General features: G+C 42.2%; 2 protein-coding genes across 2 annotated transcripts in view; both read left to right on the forward strand.

The window, feature by feature from the left end:
• The window catches only part of WWC1 (WW and C2 domain containing 1), a 143,143-nt gene extending 136,785 nt beyond the window's left edge, over window positions 1-6,358 (forward strand). Inside the window, exons 21-23 of the mRNA XM_036753105.1 lie at window positions 1,871-2,104; window positions 5,204-5,325; window positions 5,967-6,358. Of these exons, the coding sequence (XP_036609000.1) occupies window positions 1,871-2,104; window positions 5,204-5,325; window positions 5,967-6,033 (423 nt within the window). The 3' untranslated portion in view covers window positions 6,034-6,358. The remainder of the gene's footprint in view (window positions 1-1,870; window positions 2,105-5,203; window positions 5,326-5,966) is intronic.
• A 6,774-nt stretch (window positions 6,359-13,132) lies between these two features.
• Window positions 13,133-16,210, forward strand: part of RARS1 (arginyl-tRNA synthetase 1) — a 38,995-nt gene continuing 35,917 nt past the window's right edge. The window contains exons 1-2 of the mRNA XM_036752038.1: window positions 13,133-13,219; window positions 14,525-14,659. Coding sequence (XP_036607933.1) covers window positions 13,175-13,219; window positions 14,525-14,659 — 180 coding nt within the window. The 5' untranslated portion in view covers window positions 13,133-13,174. The remainder of the gene's footprint in view (window positions 13,220-14,524; window positions 14,660-16,210) is intronic.

Genomic DNA, 16,210 nt, shown 5'->3' on the forward strand with positions numbered 1-16,210 from the left:
TTAAGGCTTCTGACTGCCTTCTGCTGCAATAAAGAACTTGAGCTTCCAAGAGCCTCTCAAAAGCAGTGAAGTGCAAATGGGTTTTTTTGCAAACCAGCTAGAAATTGACATTGAAAGCTGACAAGCTGTCCCTGAAAGAAATAGAGATTCCTTCTGGAAAAATGACTGCTTGGAGTTAGGAAGCAAAGGACCATTCCAGTTCCTTACAAGTCAAGTCTGGACTAGATTAGAAAGTGGTTTGCAAATGCAAGAAACCCCATGTGAGTGTCCCATAGGGGAGAATGGCATAAAAGGAAAGATCTGCCGCATGTAGGGCCATGTTTGAACAAAGAAGGGGCTGCTGAGCTTTAGATTTACATCCAGAGCTGAGGAATAAATCAGTCAACGAGCATTTATTAAACACCTACTATGCTAGCTATGGTGATGTGCATATATAATTACAGGTATTGGCACATGCACAGAATACTTCTGACAACATCTCCATGCTTTTGGGAGAGGTGTGATGATGTGTACTGGGAGTGTCTTTGAGAGACTATCAAACATGTATTGACTGTAACCGATTCTGGTTGCACTCTGTGCTTATACACACATACACCCACACACAAATTTATAGGTATATAGAGCTATAGATGTTATGTTTGTCTATAGATGTAAATAATGACAAAGATATAGATATGGCTAAAAACATGGATTTAAATATATTTAATTATGTTAATTAAATATATCTATATAAACATATATAAAGATATATAGAGACATGGATTTAGATAATGATAGATAAAGAAAGATAAGTACAGATATAGATATAAAGACAGAGATAGAGGTGATATAGAGATATAGCTAATGACAGAGATATAAAGAGATTTAGATATAGATATACACAAATACAAAGTAACTTCAGGTTAACTGAGTCCATAAATGAGTTCAGGTGGCCAGCAATTTTAGGAGTCTAAGGAGCTCTTGCCTGGTCCCAAACAAGATATTACATTCCTAGATCTGCTATCCATTCTTCATTTCTTCTTCCCCTACACTATTTCCTCTGCTTATGGAGCATTAAAGGGAAGAGGTAACATGTTGAAGGAAATGTAAGGGGGCCAGGGGGAGGCATGACATTCATTATACTTATCCAGAAAAGTTCAGGAGCCCGTGACATTTATGCAGCACTTGGGGGTAGACGTCCAACACAGATTTTCCAAGGACAGTAACTGGGTTGCTGAGAAAAAGATCTTAGAGAAGCACAGCATGGGCTGCCCAGTCCCTGAGCTGCCAGAAAAAAATGCAGGCATTTGGGCTTTAGCACCTGTGACATCAGCACTCTCCTTAACTACCGCTTGGCCACACCAATTTCTAGTATTTGGCTCTACTCTAAAAAAGAAAGACACTGGGTTTTCTTCCTCTGAGAACTTCACTCAGAATATAGAGTGTATGACCCTAGACAAATCACATAACCTCTTGAGCCTCAGTTTCCTCTGTAAAAAGAAGGGGTTGGACCAGATGTCCTCTGAGGTCCCTTCCAGCTCTAAATTTCAGATCCTATGGTCTCTGCCATCAGGGAGTTTGAAATCTAGCTGGGGAGAGAAGAAACCTAAAACTCCTTAAGAGATCATAAAGTAGTTTATTCATAAATGAATCTTATGCAAAACAAGCATGCAGATGCCAAGGGGGTTTAAAATAGAGGAGTAGTCAGCATCAGTTGAGATTAATCAGGGAAGACTTCCTGAAGAAGGTGGGGTTTTTACCCTGGTTTTAAAGGAGAGGCATGTAGTTTAACAAATGGGAAAGAAGAAGCTTTTAAAATCAAGGGAATAGTATAAGCAAAGTGGATTGTTCAGATGATAAGTAGTAGTAGTAACCATCTTCTCTATTCCAGCCATCATCTGTCAAATCCCTCAGAGCTGAGCGCCTAATCCGCACCTCATTAGACCTAGAGTTAGACTTGCAGGCTTCAAGGACCTGGCATAATCAGCTGACACAAGAAATCTCGGTGCTGAAGGAACTGAAGGAACAGCTAGAGCGAGCCAAGAGCCATGGGGAAAAGGAGCTGCCTCAGTGGGTCCGAGATGACGAACGGTACCGGCTCTTGCTGAGGATGGTAGAAAAGAGGGTAAGTGACAAAGAATGGAGAAGCTCTGATCTAATGTTCTCAGATTTAATCCTTGGGTAGGAATAAGTCTACGATGGGAATACTTGCCATGAAACCATTGTATTCTGTAAAAGAGACCTTTGGTGAAAGGTAACTAAGGCTAGGAGGGATTTTCTCTGTGGTCAGATAGAATATCATTTACAAAAAAGGCAAGCAGACTTGGTGCTTTTTGCCCAGGTAGGGGAAATCATTTGCAAATGAATGAATGAGGAGAGGCCAAAATTTTTATTAGTAATGCACCTAGCTGATCAAGAAGTCCTGTAGTCAACAATGATTATTCCAAATGTACCTAATTTTGAACAGATATAAACATACTATGGAAATCCAAGCAGCTGTGATAGCAATAGTCCACACGTAATTTTCTCCATAGCATTTCCCTTAACTGGCCCATCCAGCATCGTATTTACAAATAAGGTTCATAAACAGTAGTATTTGAAGGGGAGAATTATTAATGTAGCCACCTCAGGAGATCAGGTGTTTCTGAGGCTGGCCCAGAGATGACGCATTATTAATGTTTCTGGCAATCAAGATTGGAGTACATATAACTAATTCCACTGGTTCTGACCAGAAATCTTAGATCCAGTGTCTAGATATCTTAAGGGACAAGAAACTAGTGCGGAACTTTTTACAGTGATAAAACCATACCTTCATGGAAGGTTCTTCTTGCTTTGCGATTCAACTTACTGGCCAAGGAAAGGGTTTAAGGTTCAAGATGTCAAGTTGGAAGATTTTCGAAATAGAAATATAAGTGTGCCCTTCCTTAAGATAACCCAAAATATAAAAATTTAGTCTTAAAAAACAGAAAAACAAGAACACATTCTTTTACATTATCTAACACTTGTTTCCATAGTATTCTGCGAATACATCTGTTGGGTAAATTATGGTTCATTTGTAAACAAGGGGCAGTTGGTTGGCACAGTAGATAGAACACTGGACCTGAAGTCAGGAAGAGCCAATTTCAAATTCGGCCTTTAGACGCTTACTAGCAGTGTGACCTTGGGCAAGTCAGTTAACCTCTGTCTACCTTAGTTTCCTCAGCTGTAAAAGGAAGGTGATAATAGCACCTGCCTCACAGGGTTGTTTTGTTTTGAAGATCACATGAGTTAATATTTGTAAAAGCGCTTAGCACAGTGCCTGGTACATTGCAGTTGTCATTTTTCAGTTGTGTCTGACTCTTTGTGACCTCGTTTGGGGTTTTCTCAAGAAAGATAACTGGAGTGCTTTGCCCTTTCCTTCTCCGGTTCATTTTACAGATGAGAAAAGTGAGGCAAACAGGGATAAGTGACTTGCCCAGGGTCACCCAGCTGGTAAGTATCAGAGGACAGATTTGAACTCAGGAAAATGAGTCTTCCCGACTCCAGGCCCAGCGCTCTGTGCACTATGGTGCCAGCTAGCTGCTCTGCCTGGCATGTAGTAGGTACTATATAAATGGTAGCTCTTGCCGTTGTTGTTAAAGTGAAGATTATAGTAAAAGAAGTTATGTTGCTGTTGTTCATTTGTTTCTGGCACTTCGTGACCCTGTTTGGGGTTTTCTTGGCAAAGATCTCGTAGTGGTTTACCGTGTTCTTCCCCGGCTCACCTTACAGATGATGAAACTGAGGCCAACAGGGTTAAATGATTTGCCCAGGGTCACACCTAGCTACCCAAAAGCAATGCAGTATAGTGGAAAGAGCATAATTCCTAGAACACTAGATTAAAAAGCCAAGAACCTGGGCTTTTTAGTACTATATTGTATCTATGTAGTATATTCCTTCAGAATGGCTCCTATGGAAACTTGACAGGGCTGGTGGCAGCTTGCCACCACACACTTCATAAAGAGATAGACCTGGAACCAGGAAGACCCAAGTTCAAATTTAGCCTCATAAATCTTACTAGCTGGGTGATCCTGGGCAAGTCACTTAACCTCTGACTGCCTTAGTTTCCTCCCCTGTAAATGGGGATAATGATAGCACTGATTATCACTGATAGCGTGAGGATCAAATGAAATAATACTTGTAAAGTACTTTTAAACCTTATATAGCTATGATAATAGCTATAGAGGCTAGCTGTTCCTATTATCATTGCACTAACAGGAGCTGACACTCCCAATCTCACCAAATCTCCATAGCAACAACTGAAGGAAGGAGTATGTTCCTATGGGGCTTTTTGGTTTATAAAGTATTTTACATGCACCATCTTATTTGATCCTCTAGACAGCTTCGTAGTACTAGTATCTCCATTTTATAAATGAGGAAACTGGATGACTCAGAAAGGTTACTTGGCCCAAGTCAGTCACATAGCTAGTGAGGGGCAGAGCCAGCACCAGAACCCAGATCTGCGGTCCCGAACTCCATTGTTCTTCCCACTGACACCACAGCTCCAGGCTTGTGTCCCACACTAAAATACTATTACTTTCCGAAATCTGAACTTTTTCAGCTATAAAATGGAGATTCAATTGAGCAAGTATTTATTAAATGCCTACTTAATACAGTGCTTGTGAGTAAGCACTGTATTAAGCATTATGGATTCAAAGATGAAATGAAAAGTACAATATTAATAATGCTTACACTATCTGTGCCATGAGGTGGTTGTATGGAACATGTTTTTGTTAATTGTAAAGTGACATATAAACATGAGGTGGTGGTGGTGGTAGTAGTAGTTAGGACAAAAAAGATGTGCCTCTGTTTCATGGACATGCACATGGCCAAAACTAGTGACCATTTCTATAAATCTCCTTCTCCCCACCTTCCCAAATGTTTCACTCAATCTCCGTCTCTTATTTCTTTCCGTGACAGCACAGGTCAGTTCATTGACCTAGATAAATCTTGCTGATCCAACATGTATTTTGTACAATGTTATGATAACTTACTCATTTTTATTTTGAGTAAAATTCATTACAAAATAAATCATCGTGGAGCGTGAGAAGTGCTCAAAATAACCTCTTTCATCACATTTGGCCCCCCTGACCACAGAAACCTCATCGCTTTGTATTAAAATACACTCTTCTTTCACTGACCAATCTCTAGAGGCATTCTGGAGGCCCCAAGTTAACTGAACTATTGGAATTGCTTTGCCCTGCAGGCAGAGAGGGCTGAGCACAAGGGTGAGTTACAAGCTGACAAGATGATGAGAGCTGCAGCTAAGGACGTCCACCGACTACGGGGGCAGAGTTGTAAAGAGCCCCCAGAAGTACAGTCATTCAGGTAGGAGCAATGATACCCTACTTCAGTGCTCAGTATCTCCATTTCCCTATCCTTGTCTCTCTTTTTGTTCCTGTCCTCTTTTCTCAGTCTTCCTCTGATTTTTCCCTCTCCTTCATTCCCCTCTTTTTCCTGTAATCTCACTCTCCCTTCTTGTCCCACTTTCCCCATCTCCCTATTTCTCATTGGCCTCCTGTACAGGGCTGGCTCTCAGTAACAGATGATTATCCGTTGCCAAGTCTTCCCTGGTGATGTATGAGCCCTTGCATGCTCTTCCCCTGGCTGGCTTTATCAGGTCTCAGCACAATGCTGCCTAATTTGTCAGATGCTCTTGTTTAATGAATGAACCACCTGCTCCAGCCTTTATTATTACATTTCTATCACTGGTAATTGTGGGGGATTGGCTGAAGAGGCTGAGTGATAAATACAGTTTGGGGTGATTTATTCTCACTGATCCCTTCCGGCTTCACAAACTCACAGCCCTTGTCTCAGGATAGTCAGAGCACTACTTTGAGAACACAGGGACATTGCCTTGGTAACATTTTCTTGAGCTGTGTGACCTTCACTATGGACTCTGGAGCTGAAATGGGCACTTAGTCTAGTGGGGCCTCTCCACTAACCAACAATGATGACATCCTCTGTAGGGAGAAGATGGCGTTTTTCACCCGACCCAGGATTAACATCCCGACCCTCTCTGCGGATGATGTCTGATCGCCAGAAAAGTATTTCCTTTGTCCCACTGGCCATGTACCCACAATGTGAACAGTTGGGTGTGGCTAGTTATTTATGTGGTGTTATATGAAGGTACCCAGTCCCATGCACAGTAGAGCTCTTGTCAGTTTGAAGATGAACAGGTTTTTGTTTTTGTTTTTAGTTTTTGGTTCTATTGTTATTATAAAAACCAGCATTAAAATGACAAGATTGTATAGTTTGTATATTTAGGAATGTATTTTTGGGAAAGAAAATTTTAATGAACTAAAGCAGTATTGAGTTGCTGCTCTTAAAATCGTGTAGGTTGTGTTTTTTTGTTTGTTTTTTTGTTTGTTTTTTGTACAGCTCTACCTTTTAGAGGTCTTACTGCAATAAATACATTTGGAAGATAAGGAATCCTAAAAGGATCTCCTGCAGATATCAGCACAGCTGACTTTTCCTAGTCATGTATTTTGTACAATGTGTAAAAAAAAAAAGGGGTGGGGGGAGAGAAATAACAATGCACGGGAGCCATTTTGGGGATTCTAAAGTGCCGTCAATGAATCTTCGTGAGCTGTGACGTGTTTGCATTTGGCTGCATGATGAGGAGAAAAGAGGGTGGGCAGGGCCTGACCTGGGCATCTTGGCCCACACTTGAGGTAGGCAGGCCTGCCCATGCCAGTCTCATGCCCAGTGAAGCCACAAAGGTGAGGGGAGGGCTGTGGGGAACTACATTCATTTTTATCTTCATCAATAAAGTGGCCTTTCTGAATGAATCTTTTTTTTTCTTCTCTCCCTTTTTCTCCCTCAGCCCCACTTCAGGTTATATTATTATTGCTTGACCCCAGTTCCCATCCATTTCTTTCTCCCATACTGGTAGGACTTTTATTTTTATTTACTCCTCTTTATTCTTATCTTCTCCATAAATTAAATATACTCACATAGAGGTAAGGATATTACTGTCATATATACATGAAATACTTGGTCTCTGCCCCTAAAAACTTTCCCCCTCAAAGATCCAGGCACTTTGGGTATGACTTGTTTTTCCAACTACAGGAAAGAGGAGAACCAAACCCAAATTCAGGCATTGAGGTAACTGCAATCCCTGGTAATTTCAGTGAGCCGCTGAGCACTGATTGGTCACTGCACATTTTACCTTATGGTAGGTACTGTGTAGTCCTAGAGGGAAGAAAGCCTTAGTGTCCAGACTTAGTCTCAGCTTGATGCCTGAAGCTTGACTCCCATCCTCTCTACTCTGCTCCCATCTGACCAGCATTCCACTTTCAGATTGCCCTTCCTTGTCCCAAGTCATAAAACTAGTTAGAGTGGGAAGGAGAACGTTGGCTCTCAGCCTCGTGTCCTTTCCATAGTAACATGCTGCCCTCAGCTAAGACTTGCCTGAATTCCTACATCAGTTTAATACAGTGGCTCAGTTTAGCACTGAATTGTTTCACGTGTGTCTGTTGAAACTAGGTTGGAAGCTCCTTGAAGAAAGGGACTATGTCTTACAGTTCTCTCATCCTCTACCATGCTCAACTATGAAGCTGGGAACGTAGTAGCCATTCAATAAAAACTTAGTAGATTGGTTGATTGTCACCATCTGCTACAGCCCCTCCAAATACCTCATCTCATGTTCAGTTTTTCCAGCATGAATCAACCCTCCTGGAATATATCCCCATTTCAATTTCAGTCTGTATAAATTAGTCTTAAATGCCCCCATGTTGACATTTTAGAAATCAGAACTAGAGCATACTTTTGGCCCCAGCATCTTTAGGGACAAGATGACCAGAGCTACAAGAGGTAGAAGGAGAATGCTTCTGGTGCAGTCTTCTGGTGAACTTCAAATATGTTAAGTGTTAACTACACGATACTTTTTAAAGCAAAAGAGATTCCCTACTCTTGTTTATTTACTGCTCTAGAATCCTCTGGACCAAGCATTAAACTGCTCTCCTAAGAGGGGTAGCGGTTTCTGCCTCAGATTCTTAGAGCAAAGCTTTTGAGCTTTAGGTACTCAAGAATATTGCTGTATTAGTACTGACTCTTATCTCAGAAACCTCACATCTTACACTCAGCCTGGGTGGAAACATTGACTTGAATTTTAGATTTCAGTAGAGTCTAGCATGAAGAAGAAATAAAATCAATCTGAATTTGCCTCATTTCTCCTAGGCTGACAGTTGCCTTTTCTATCACACATCTTTTTTTTTAGGATGGGTTCTTTTACTTGACTATGCTTCAGAAAAAGACCTAGGTTACTTAGCAAGTATCATGTTGCTCAAATCTAGATGTGAATGGCATTTTTTTAAAAACTATCCAAATTATGAATCATGATTAAAACAGCCCAGAAATGTTTGTTTTGTTTAACTTGTTCTCTTTTGTAAGTTAATAAAACAGCCAGCAAAGTCCTAGGCTGGGTATGAATGAAATAGATCTTCGCATCTGCTCTCCTGACAGCCTGCCTTGGTCTAGTTCCAGATTCATATCGTCCACAGTGCTCCGCTTCCATTGTGAAGTCTTACCAATGCCTCCTTTGGCATGTAGGTGACATAATTCTCGGCTGACTCAGTAGAGAGCAGGTCCTCATTACACAAATGAAAAAGGCTTAAGAATGCAGTCAGTCATTGTCCAGTTGTTTTTCAGTCTTGTCTGACTCTTCATGACCCTATCTCTCGGCAGAGATACTGGAATTGTTTGCCCATTCCTTCTCCAGCTCATTTTTCAGATGAGGAAACTGAGGCCAGCAGGGTTAAGTGACTTGCCCAGGGTCACACAGCTACGAAGTGTCTGAGGATAGATTTGAACTCAGGAAGATGAGTCTTCCTGACTCTAGGCACTCTATCCACTTCACTACCTAGCGGCCTAAGAATGAAGACCCAATGAGAATGATGATAATTATTATGATTATGACTGCTACTACTGATATTTATATAGTGCTTACTCTGTGTCAGACACTGTGCTAAACACTTTATGATCGTCTCATTTGATAAGTTTTGTTGTCAAAGAACCAACCTACCTAAATTTGAAGATGTTTCTCATCAGTTCGGCTACAAGATAATGAATATTTTGGCAAGTCCTGAAGACCATTTACCGAGTTCTAGGAATATTTTGATCTGTGTTGTTGGAAGAAGCATGCACATGAAGAAAAATCACAAATCTTTGTAGATTTGGATGGGTATAAGGAGTAGTTAGAGTCCCGTGGCATTCTGACTCTAATAAATGCTTGTTATTTCTCTTCAGACCAAAAAAAACAGAGGTAATTTTTCAGCGCCATGAAATCTTTTTTTCCTCCTTTTACTTTTAAGATTAATGGCAATGATTTTAACATTTAAAAAGATTGACTTTCACCATCACTTAAAACAGTTCAACAGCAAAGATGCTGCTAAGGTATTTGCTCTCAGTGTGTTTTGGCTTTTGCTGAGTTATGTTATAAAAGGGGTTGGAGAAGAAGGGAGCCAATTGCAACCCTCTGGTTTTATCTGACTCATCAAAGCCACAGACCATGTTTTTCCTTCCTTTATAAGGGCACTTGTATATAAACACAGAAATGGATATAAAAATAATACTACTAACCATTAATTTTTTTTACAATGTGGTCATTTCCAATTATTCCCCTCCACACACACACACACACACACACACACACACTGTACCCTCTTTTATACCAAAGAAAAAACAAAGCCAATTGATGTATGGCAGTTTCTGACAGCTCATGTGATATTTCACATCCATTGTCCTACTTCTCCAAAAAAAGGAAAGAGGTACATTTTTAAATTTCTTCTCTACAACCACAAATGGTCATGACATTCACAGATTTCACTTCATTTTAGTGTGCTTTACTGTAATCACTGTGTATATTATTTTCTTGTTTCTCCTTCTTTAGCTCTGTATCAGTTCTTGCAAGTCTTCCCATGGTTCTCTGAATCATGCATTTATCAATAATATCGTATTATGTTAATATAGCCTAATTTGTTTAACTCTTCCCCAATTGACAGGTACACTCTTTGTGTCCAGTTTTTAGGCACCACAAAATTCTTCTGTAAATATTTGGCATAATTATATGTGGATACACACACACACACACACACACACACATCAGATGTGCTCTGGCCCAGTATACCAGTACCAACCAGTCTGACTACATCTGCCCAACTTTACATCAATTAACTTTTACAAAGGGATATTTATTTCAAAGATAAAGCAAAAACGAAAGTACAACATTTCGCCCCCAAACCTGGGGAACAGGCACTGCTGCCTACCCCACCTCAATCTTTAGGGAGTGAGTTTAAGTACATAGCACTAGTTCCACCAACTTCACGTCCAAAAACAACATCTATCAGATGAGGACCATAATAAGGATCCCAACAGGCTGCATATTGACTTAGAAAACCACATATTAATGTTATTTGTTTCTTAAATATTCTGGTTACTGAGCCATCTGACTGCATGTTTGACACCTCTACCTTAAAGCATTGTCTCACCAAATGCTGTTAGTCAAGAGTCAAACCAAGATCAAGTAGCTGAAAAGCAAAAAAATATTCAGTCAAGGCACTGGTCACTAGAGCCATTTCTGACTACACAACCAATCAGAAAGTCTTCATCTAAATATGTGGTTAGCACCTAGAACCAGTTACAGAGTGCCTGTGCATAATCAAGCCTCTCCTAGAGGTTTTCATTACACATCATTACAACTCTCCTGGAAACAAGTAAGTCCCCTACTTGAGGAGATAATGGTGGAAGTGTTTTGCATACGTGCCAGTTCTCACATACGATATTAGTAGCTCAAAGTGAAGAGGTTTGGGTTGAGGGGTGCTCGACACCCCAAAGTACCAACACGCCGGGTCTTGCCGAAAGAATTCGACCCAAGCCTTTTCAGCCAAGGGAAATGACAAAGTCTGTTAAGGGTTTGCCATAATGGGTTGTCTTAAGAAATCCCACCCTTTGTGATGCCTGTTTTCACAAGCCGGCCAGATTCAATCTACTGAGCTAGATTGAATCTGAGCCTCTTCATGGAGGCAAGATGGAGATTATATACACAAAGATTGTGGGAGGGATTGAGGGGTGGTCTGGGGTGACTAGAGGAGGGGTTTAGGGAGGGACTTGAGGAGGAGTCTAAGAAGGAGCTTGATTGGACTGAGATGAGGTCAGACTCCATCGTGGGAAGTAGCTGAAGGCTACATGGAGATGACAGACAATACAGGGCTAGGGTAACAGAGCTAGGGTATAGGTATTTTGATCAGGATTAAGGGTGGGAAACAGCTGGACAATGGAGGTCTAGGCTAGGCAGAGACTTGGGCCCAATGATAATGCAAGGCCCATGGCATTAGGGGAAGGCTGGATCCAGTTGGAAGACTCAAGGAGAGTTTAAGGGGGCTCCCAGAGACTGTACCCTCATCTTTACTCACAACAAGTGTCTGATAGCGAGTGCTGGACTTAGAGTTAGGTTAGGACCTGGGCTCAGATTTGCCTCTGATACATAATAGCCATGGAGCATTGCACAAATCACTTCTCTCTGAGCCTCCCTTGCGTAAAAGAAAAGCTGCTTATGCTGCCTACCTCAGAGGGTTGGAAAGATCACAACGTAATATTCCATAAATCAGATGTCACCCATTTCTCATATTCCCAGTATTCAAGGTTGAAATTGGTACGGCTGAAAACACGAGAACAACAGAGAGAAAAAGAGAATTCTGCCATTAGCTCTTGTGTTTGTGCTTCGTTTTCGAAGAGGACCATCAGGGAAATGATGCCATGACTTGCAGTTGACTTTGATTTGAGTGAGGGAGGGCCGTGCAAGATCACCAGCCTCACTTTCTCCTCCAGAGCCATTTGGGTCCAGTGACCAGATGATATTCATCAGGATGACTGGAGATGGCCCAGGATGCAGAGGGAGACCCTGGCCCTTTTAGGCTAAGGCCTTTTCATGTACTTTTCATGTGAGGTAACGCCCATTCAGCGAATAGGCCTCTTTAAGAAGTGAATCAAGGGATGGCCCCTTTAGTAAGAAAAAGAAAAAAAAATTAAGCTGGGAGGGGTAGACCCTCTGGGCTGCTGTTCCAAAGAGAAAGTTACCATTGACATTCACTCTAGGCCCGGAGGGCCCAAAATACGGCCTTTAAGTAGAGCTTGGGCAGGGACCTATTGTGGTCCAATCTACGAGCTTCAGAGTGAACTGGGTTAAAACCCAGTTCTTCAGCTCTTAAGAAGTCTGTTACGCAGCCCCTCCTTCACCCAAGGAGGAGCAGGCTACCATAAGGGTCCGGGAGAGCTGAACTCAGTTAAAGCTTCCCACCCTAGAGTCCCACTGTACTTTCAGGTTCCTGCGGGGGAAGCACCTTCGGAGCCAAGGCTACAAGAGGCCCTCTAGGTCCCCCAGTACGGCCCTTTGACTGAATCCGAACTCGACGGAACAAATCCCCCTTCCTAAAAGGATTTGTTCCGCCCAGACTGTGCTAATACTGGACTCAAGGCCTTCAGTGATTTTAAACTTGCAGTGCCCCAGGGAGATCAGCTCCTCCTAGGGGGAAACAGAAAGTCGCCACTCCCTACAATCCACAGATCTCCCTCTGTCTCTCCTGAGCCTTTCAAATTACTCGGAGCAGGAGAGAAGATTCAAGGCGGCTGGATCCCAGAGCCCCTCGGGTGGGTGCCGGGGCCTTACAGGTGGATCACTCTAGTCATTAATGTAACGGGCTGGGAGGGGGCCTTGGAGGAAATTAACTTCACCACCAAAAAATAAAAGGGGGAGAGGGGGAGGGAAGAAAAGAGACCTGGGGGCAGGGAAGCAGATTGCCCATCAAAGGCTCTGGCTGCTCTGGGAGAGTCCCTGCGAGGCCGCGTGGTGGCGTAGAAAGAATCAGCAGATTCGGATTTGATGAAAGAAAAAAACTTCCCAACAATAAGAAGGGTCCAAAGTTGAATGGGTTGGAGGGGCGGGGGGAGGAAAGTTCGCAATACAAGTGATGGGGTGTGAGGCAGAGGTACCACGACCCCGAAAAAGTGTCCCCACAGACCCCCAGGGCCCCGCTAGGGGGCGGCAGGGACCCGAGACACCCGGTCTAGCTCCGTTCCGGAGGCCAGTTCCGGGAGAAGGCGGGATTTCCGGTTTCTGACAGGGCCGGCGATCCATTTCCGTTTCCGGCCACAAGGCGAGTAAGGTGGTGACGAGAGGATGGAGGGTCTGGTTGCTCAGTGCTCGGCGCGTCTCTTGCAGCAGGTCAGGCCCGGGCTCTAGTGGGGCGGAGAAGGGAGAGGACGACGTGGCCAAGGAATTTGGCCCGGCCCGGGGCCTCCCCGCAGGAACCAGACCGAGAGTGGGCCGCGGGACAGGGGGAGGGTCTCCGACCGCTCGTGGGACGAGCGTGGAGGAAACGAGACCCTTCCTTCGTATGGGCGGAGGGTGGGGGAAGGGAGAGGGGTGTGGACGTCTAGCAGAACTCCTGGCCTTGGATAATTTACTGTTTTCCCCCGAGATCCCCCATTCACAGTCAATTCCAGGAAGCCTGAGCCTGGGTCTGGCCCAGGAGGGAGGAATTTTGGGAATGAGAGGCCTCCCTGAACGTCTGAAAGTTCCCGGGAATTCCTCACATCCTCCGGGATTCGTGTCCTCGCCTCCTGCGGAATCGGCCCATTAACAGTTTAGGTGTTAGAGTTTTTTAAAAAAAAAAAAAAAAAAAAAGGAAAATTGGTTCTGGGGACGGGGAGAGCAGGGGTGCGGAAATGGAGGTAATCCTACGGGCGGGAGGGGCGAGGAGCAGGGGTGCCCAGGTTTTTTGGGCAGAGCCTTCGGGGTCGGAAAACGTACCTTGAATCTTAGTTGGATCCTGGTCCATATGTTAGAGACAGTAGGACCAATGAGCAGTTCCAACGTTATGGAAAACCCTAAAATTGAACTCAGTGAATGCTAGACCGGCACTGGTGAGAAATGAAACTGTTGTAGCCTGAGCTTTGTCACATCAGTATTTTTTTTTTTTGATGCCTTAATGAATCAGTCTCCCTCCATATGGGAGTTCTCAATATGGACACTCCTGCGCAGATCGAAACTAAAACTTTGTAATAAATGGGAACAAAGATACCTTTGTTGTTTCTTTATCTGAATCAGTCTAGTAGTTTGGACTATGCTTATGGCCATATGTAATGCAAATGGAGCCCAACACGCCGTACAGAAGAGCTTCCTCACAAAGTTCCTAGTTCATCAGAGAAGTAACCCAAAGAAGGAAAATCACCAAAAACCAACAAGGAAGGGTGAGGGAGGGATGGTCCAATCCTCTTATCTTAGCTAGGTAATTTGGGGGCTGATATTATGCATTGGAATCTAAGTTATTAGGTTTTACCAGCAACTTTCTCCTATTTTATCAAAAACATTGCCCAAGTACTTTGAAGTGCCCCCCCCCCCGCCCCAAAATAATACTGTGTCCCAGCATATCTCCTCTGTACATAATAAAGAATAAAATTATCAGACCAAAGTAAAATAGCTGATAAAGTACAGCCGAAGATGTTGCTGTTTTCTTTTCCTTCCTAGGAGAAAGAGATTAAGTTTCTGACTGCTGAAATTGACAGATTGAAAAACTTCGGATCTATAGGAGTTTCTCCTAGTTTGGAGCAGTTACGAGAAGAAAATTCAAAACTTAAGTATCGGCTGAAAGTGCTCCAAAAGGTGGGTAAGCCTCTGCTGTGTCAATAGGTTCAGGGGCTTATTCTCAGTTCTAGACTTTAAGATTCATAAAAGATTTTGGAAGCACTACAGATCCAATTTGGAAAGAAGAGGATCTCCAGGGATCAAACAAGTTACCACTGGCCTCCTAGTTTGTGCAAACAGAGCAAAAGCTGAGTTGTCTCATGCTTAGTGTCTTTTTATGGCTCTTTGAAGTGTCTCATTAAAATGTTTTGTTAGCTCAGCATGCCTTGGTGTAGCAATGGTATAATTACTGAATTGAATACATTTTTAAATGTACATTTAAGATTAAATTAAGATAACAGTAGGCTTAAGCCTTCAAGTACAAGGTAATTTATTGGACCTGAATCAGAGGAAGTACCAGTGAGAGAGGGTACTTCCTTCAAACTCAATATCAGGCCCTGATTCCAGTTCCAATGCCCTAAATTGTTCTAAATGAAGTTATAAACTTATATATCGTTATAAGCTATATATAGTTCTAAAAATGAAGTTGTCAAATGCTACTGGGAATCAGATCTGCTTTTTGGTCCCAGCTCTGCCACTTGACTATACCTATGTGGTATTAAGTAGTTCATTTAAGGCTTCATAGATTTTTTCATTTGTAGGAGGCAGCTTGGTGTCACAGGGGATAGAGCATTGGATCTGAATAAGGAACACCTGAGTTTGAATTCTGCCTGAAACATTTACTACTAGCTGTGAAGTTAAAATGAGATGTTTGTAAAGCACTTTACAAACCTTAAGGAGCTATATAAATGCTAGCTCTTTTTACAATGAAGTATTTTGACTAGATTAACTGTAAGGTCATCTTCGCGCTTTAGATATTCCAAGATGTTACAACAACTGACATTATTTAGCACGTTAAAGTTTACAAAGTACTTTACATATATTTTCCTTTGAACTTCACAACAACCTTGTGAGTTGAGCACTGCAGATATTAGCTCTAATTTCCAGATGAGGAGATTCCACACTCTAACAGCTTTTCTACAAATATTTTTACAACATATGAAATGTGTTTTCCCTGAAAGTGGTAAGTATCCCTTTTTTCTTCAGAGATTGTCACTTTCCCATGACCATACATCTTAGTGTCATAAGCACGTCCTCAATGTGTCTGACTCCAAATCCATCCACTATATTTTGATGCCTTCAGTATGACTAACAATCCAAATTCACAGTATCCATTTGTTGGAACAAATTTCAAAGTGGCTGTTAGGACAGGGAACATTAAAAGAATTTACATACCAGAGTTTTGTCTGCTTTAAACCTTTAAAATAAATATTTTCTTTATTCTGAATTATGGTCTTTTAGTCCTGGGAAAGAACTCAAGCCTTCCAGAGGGTAATCTGACTTAAATAATTGCTTTCCTGGAGGGTGTAAATTGCTTCAAGACTTGTTGCCATTACCCCAGCAGAAAGACCTTACAGGTTTAGTTATCATTTTTCCTCAACTGTAACAAAAGGAAAAATAAATTTGTATTTCACCCAGAATAAGAATAATCTCGAGGTCAAATAAAAAAGCATTTCCTTGTCATGAAAT

This window comes from Trichosurus vulpecula, chromosome 3 (genome assembly GCF_011100635.1).
Source record: "Trichosurus vulpecula isolate mTriVul1 chromosome 3, mTriVul1.pri, whole genome shotgun sequence".
Taxonomy (NCBI): domain Eukaryota; kingdom Metazoa; phylum Chordata; class Mammalia; order Diprotodontia; family Phalangeridae; genus Trichosurus; species Trichosurus vulpecula.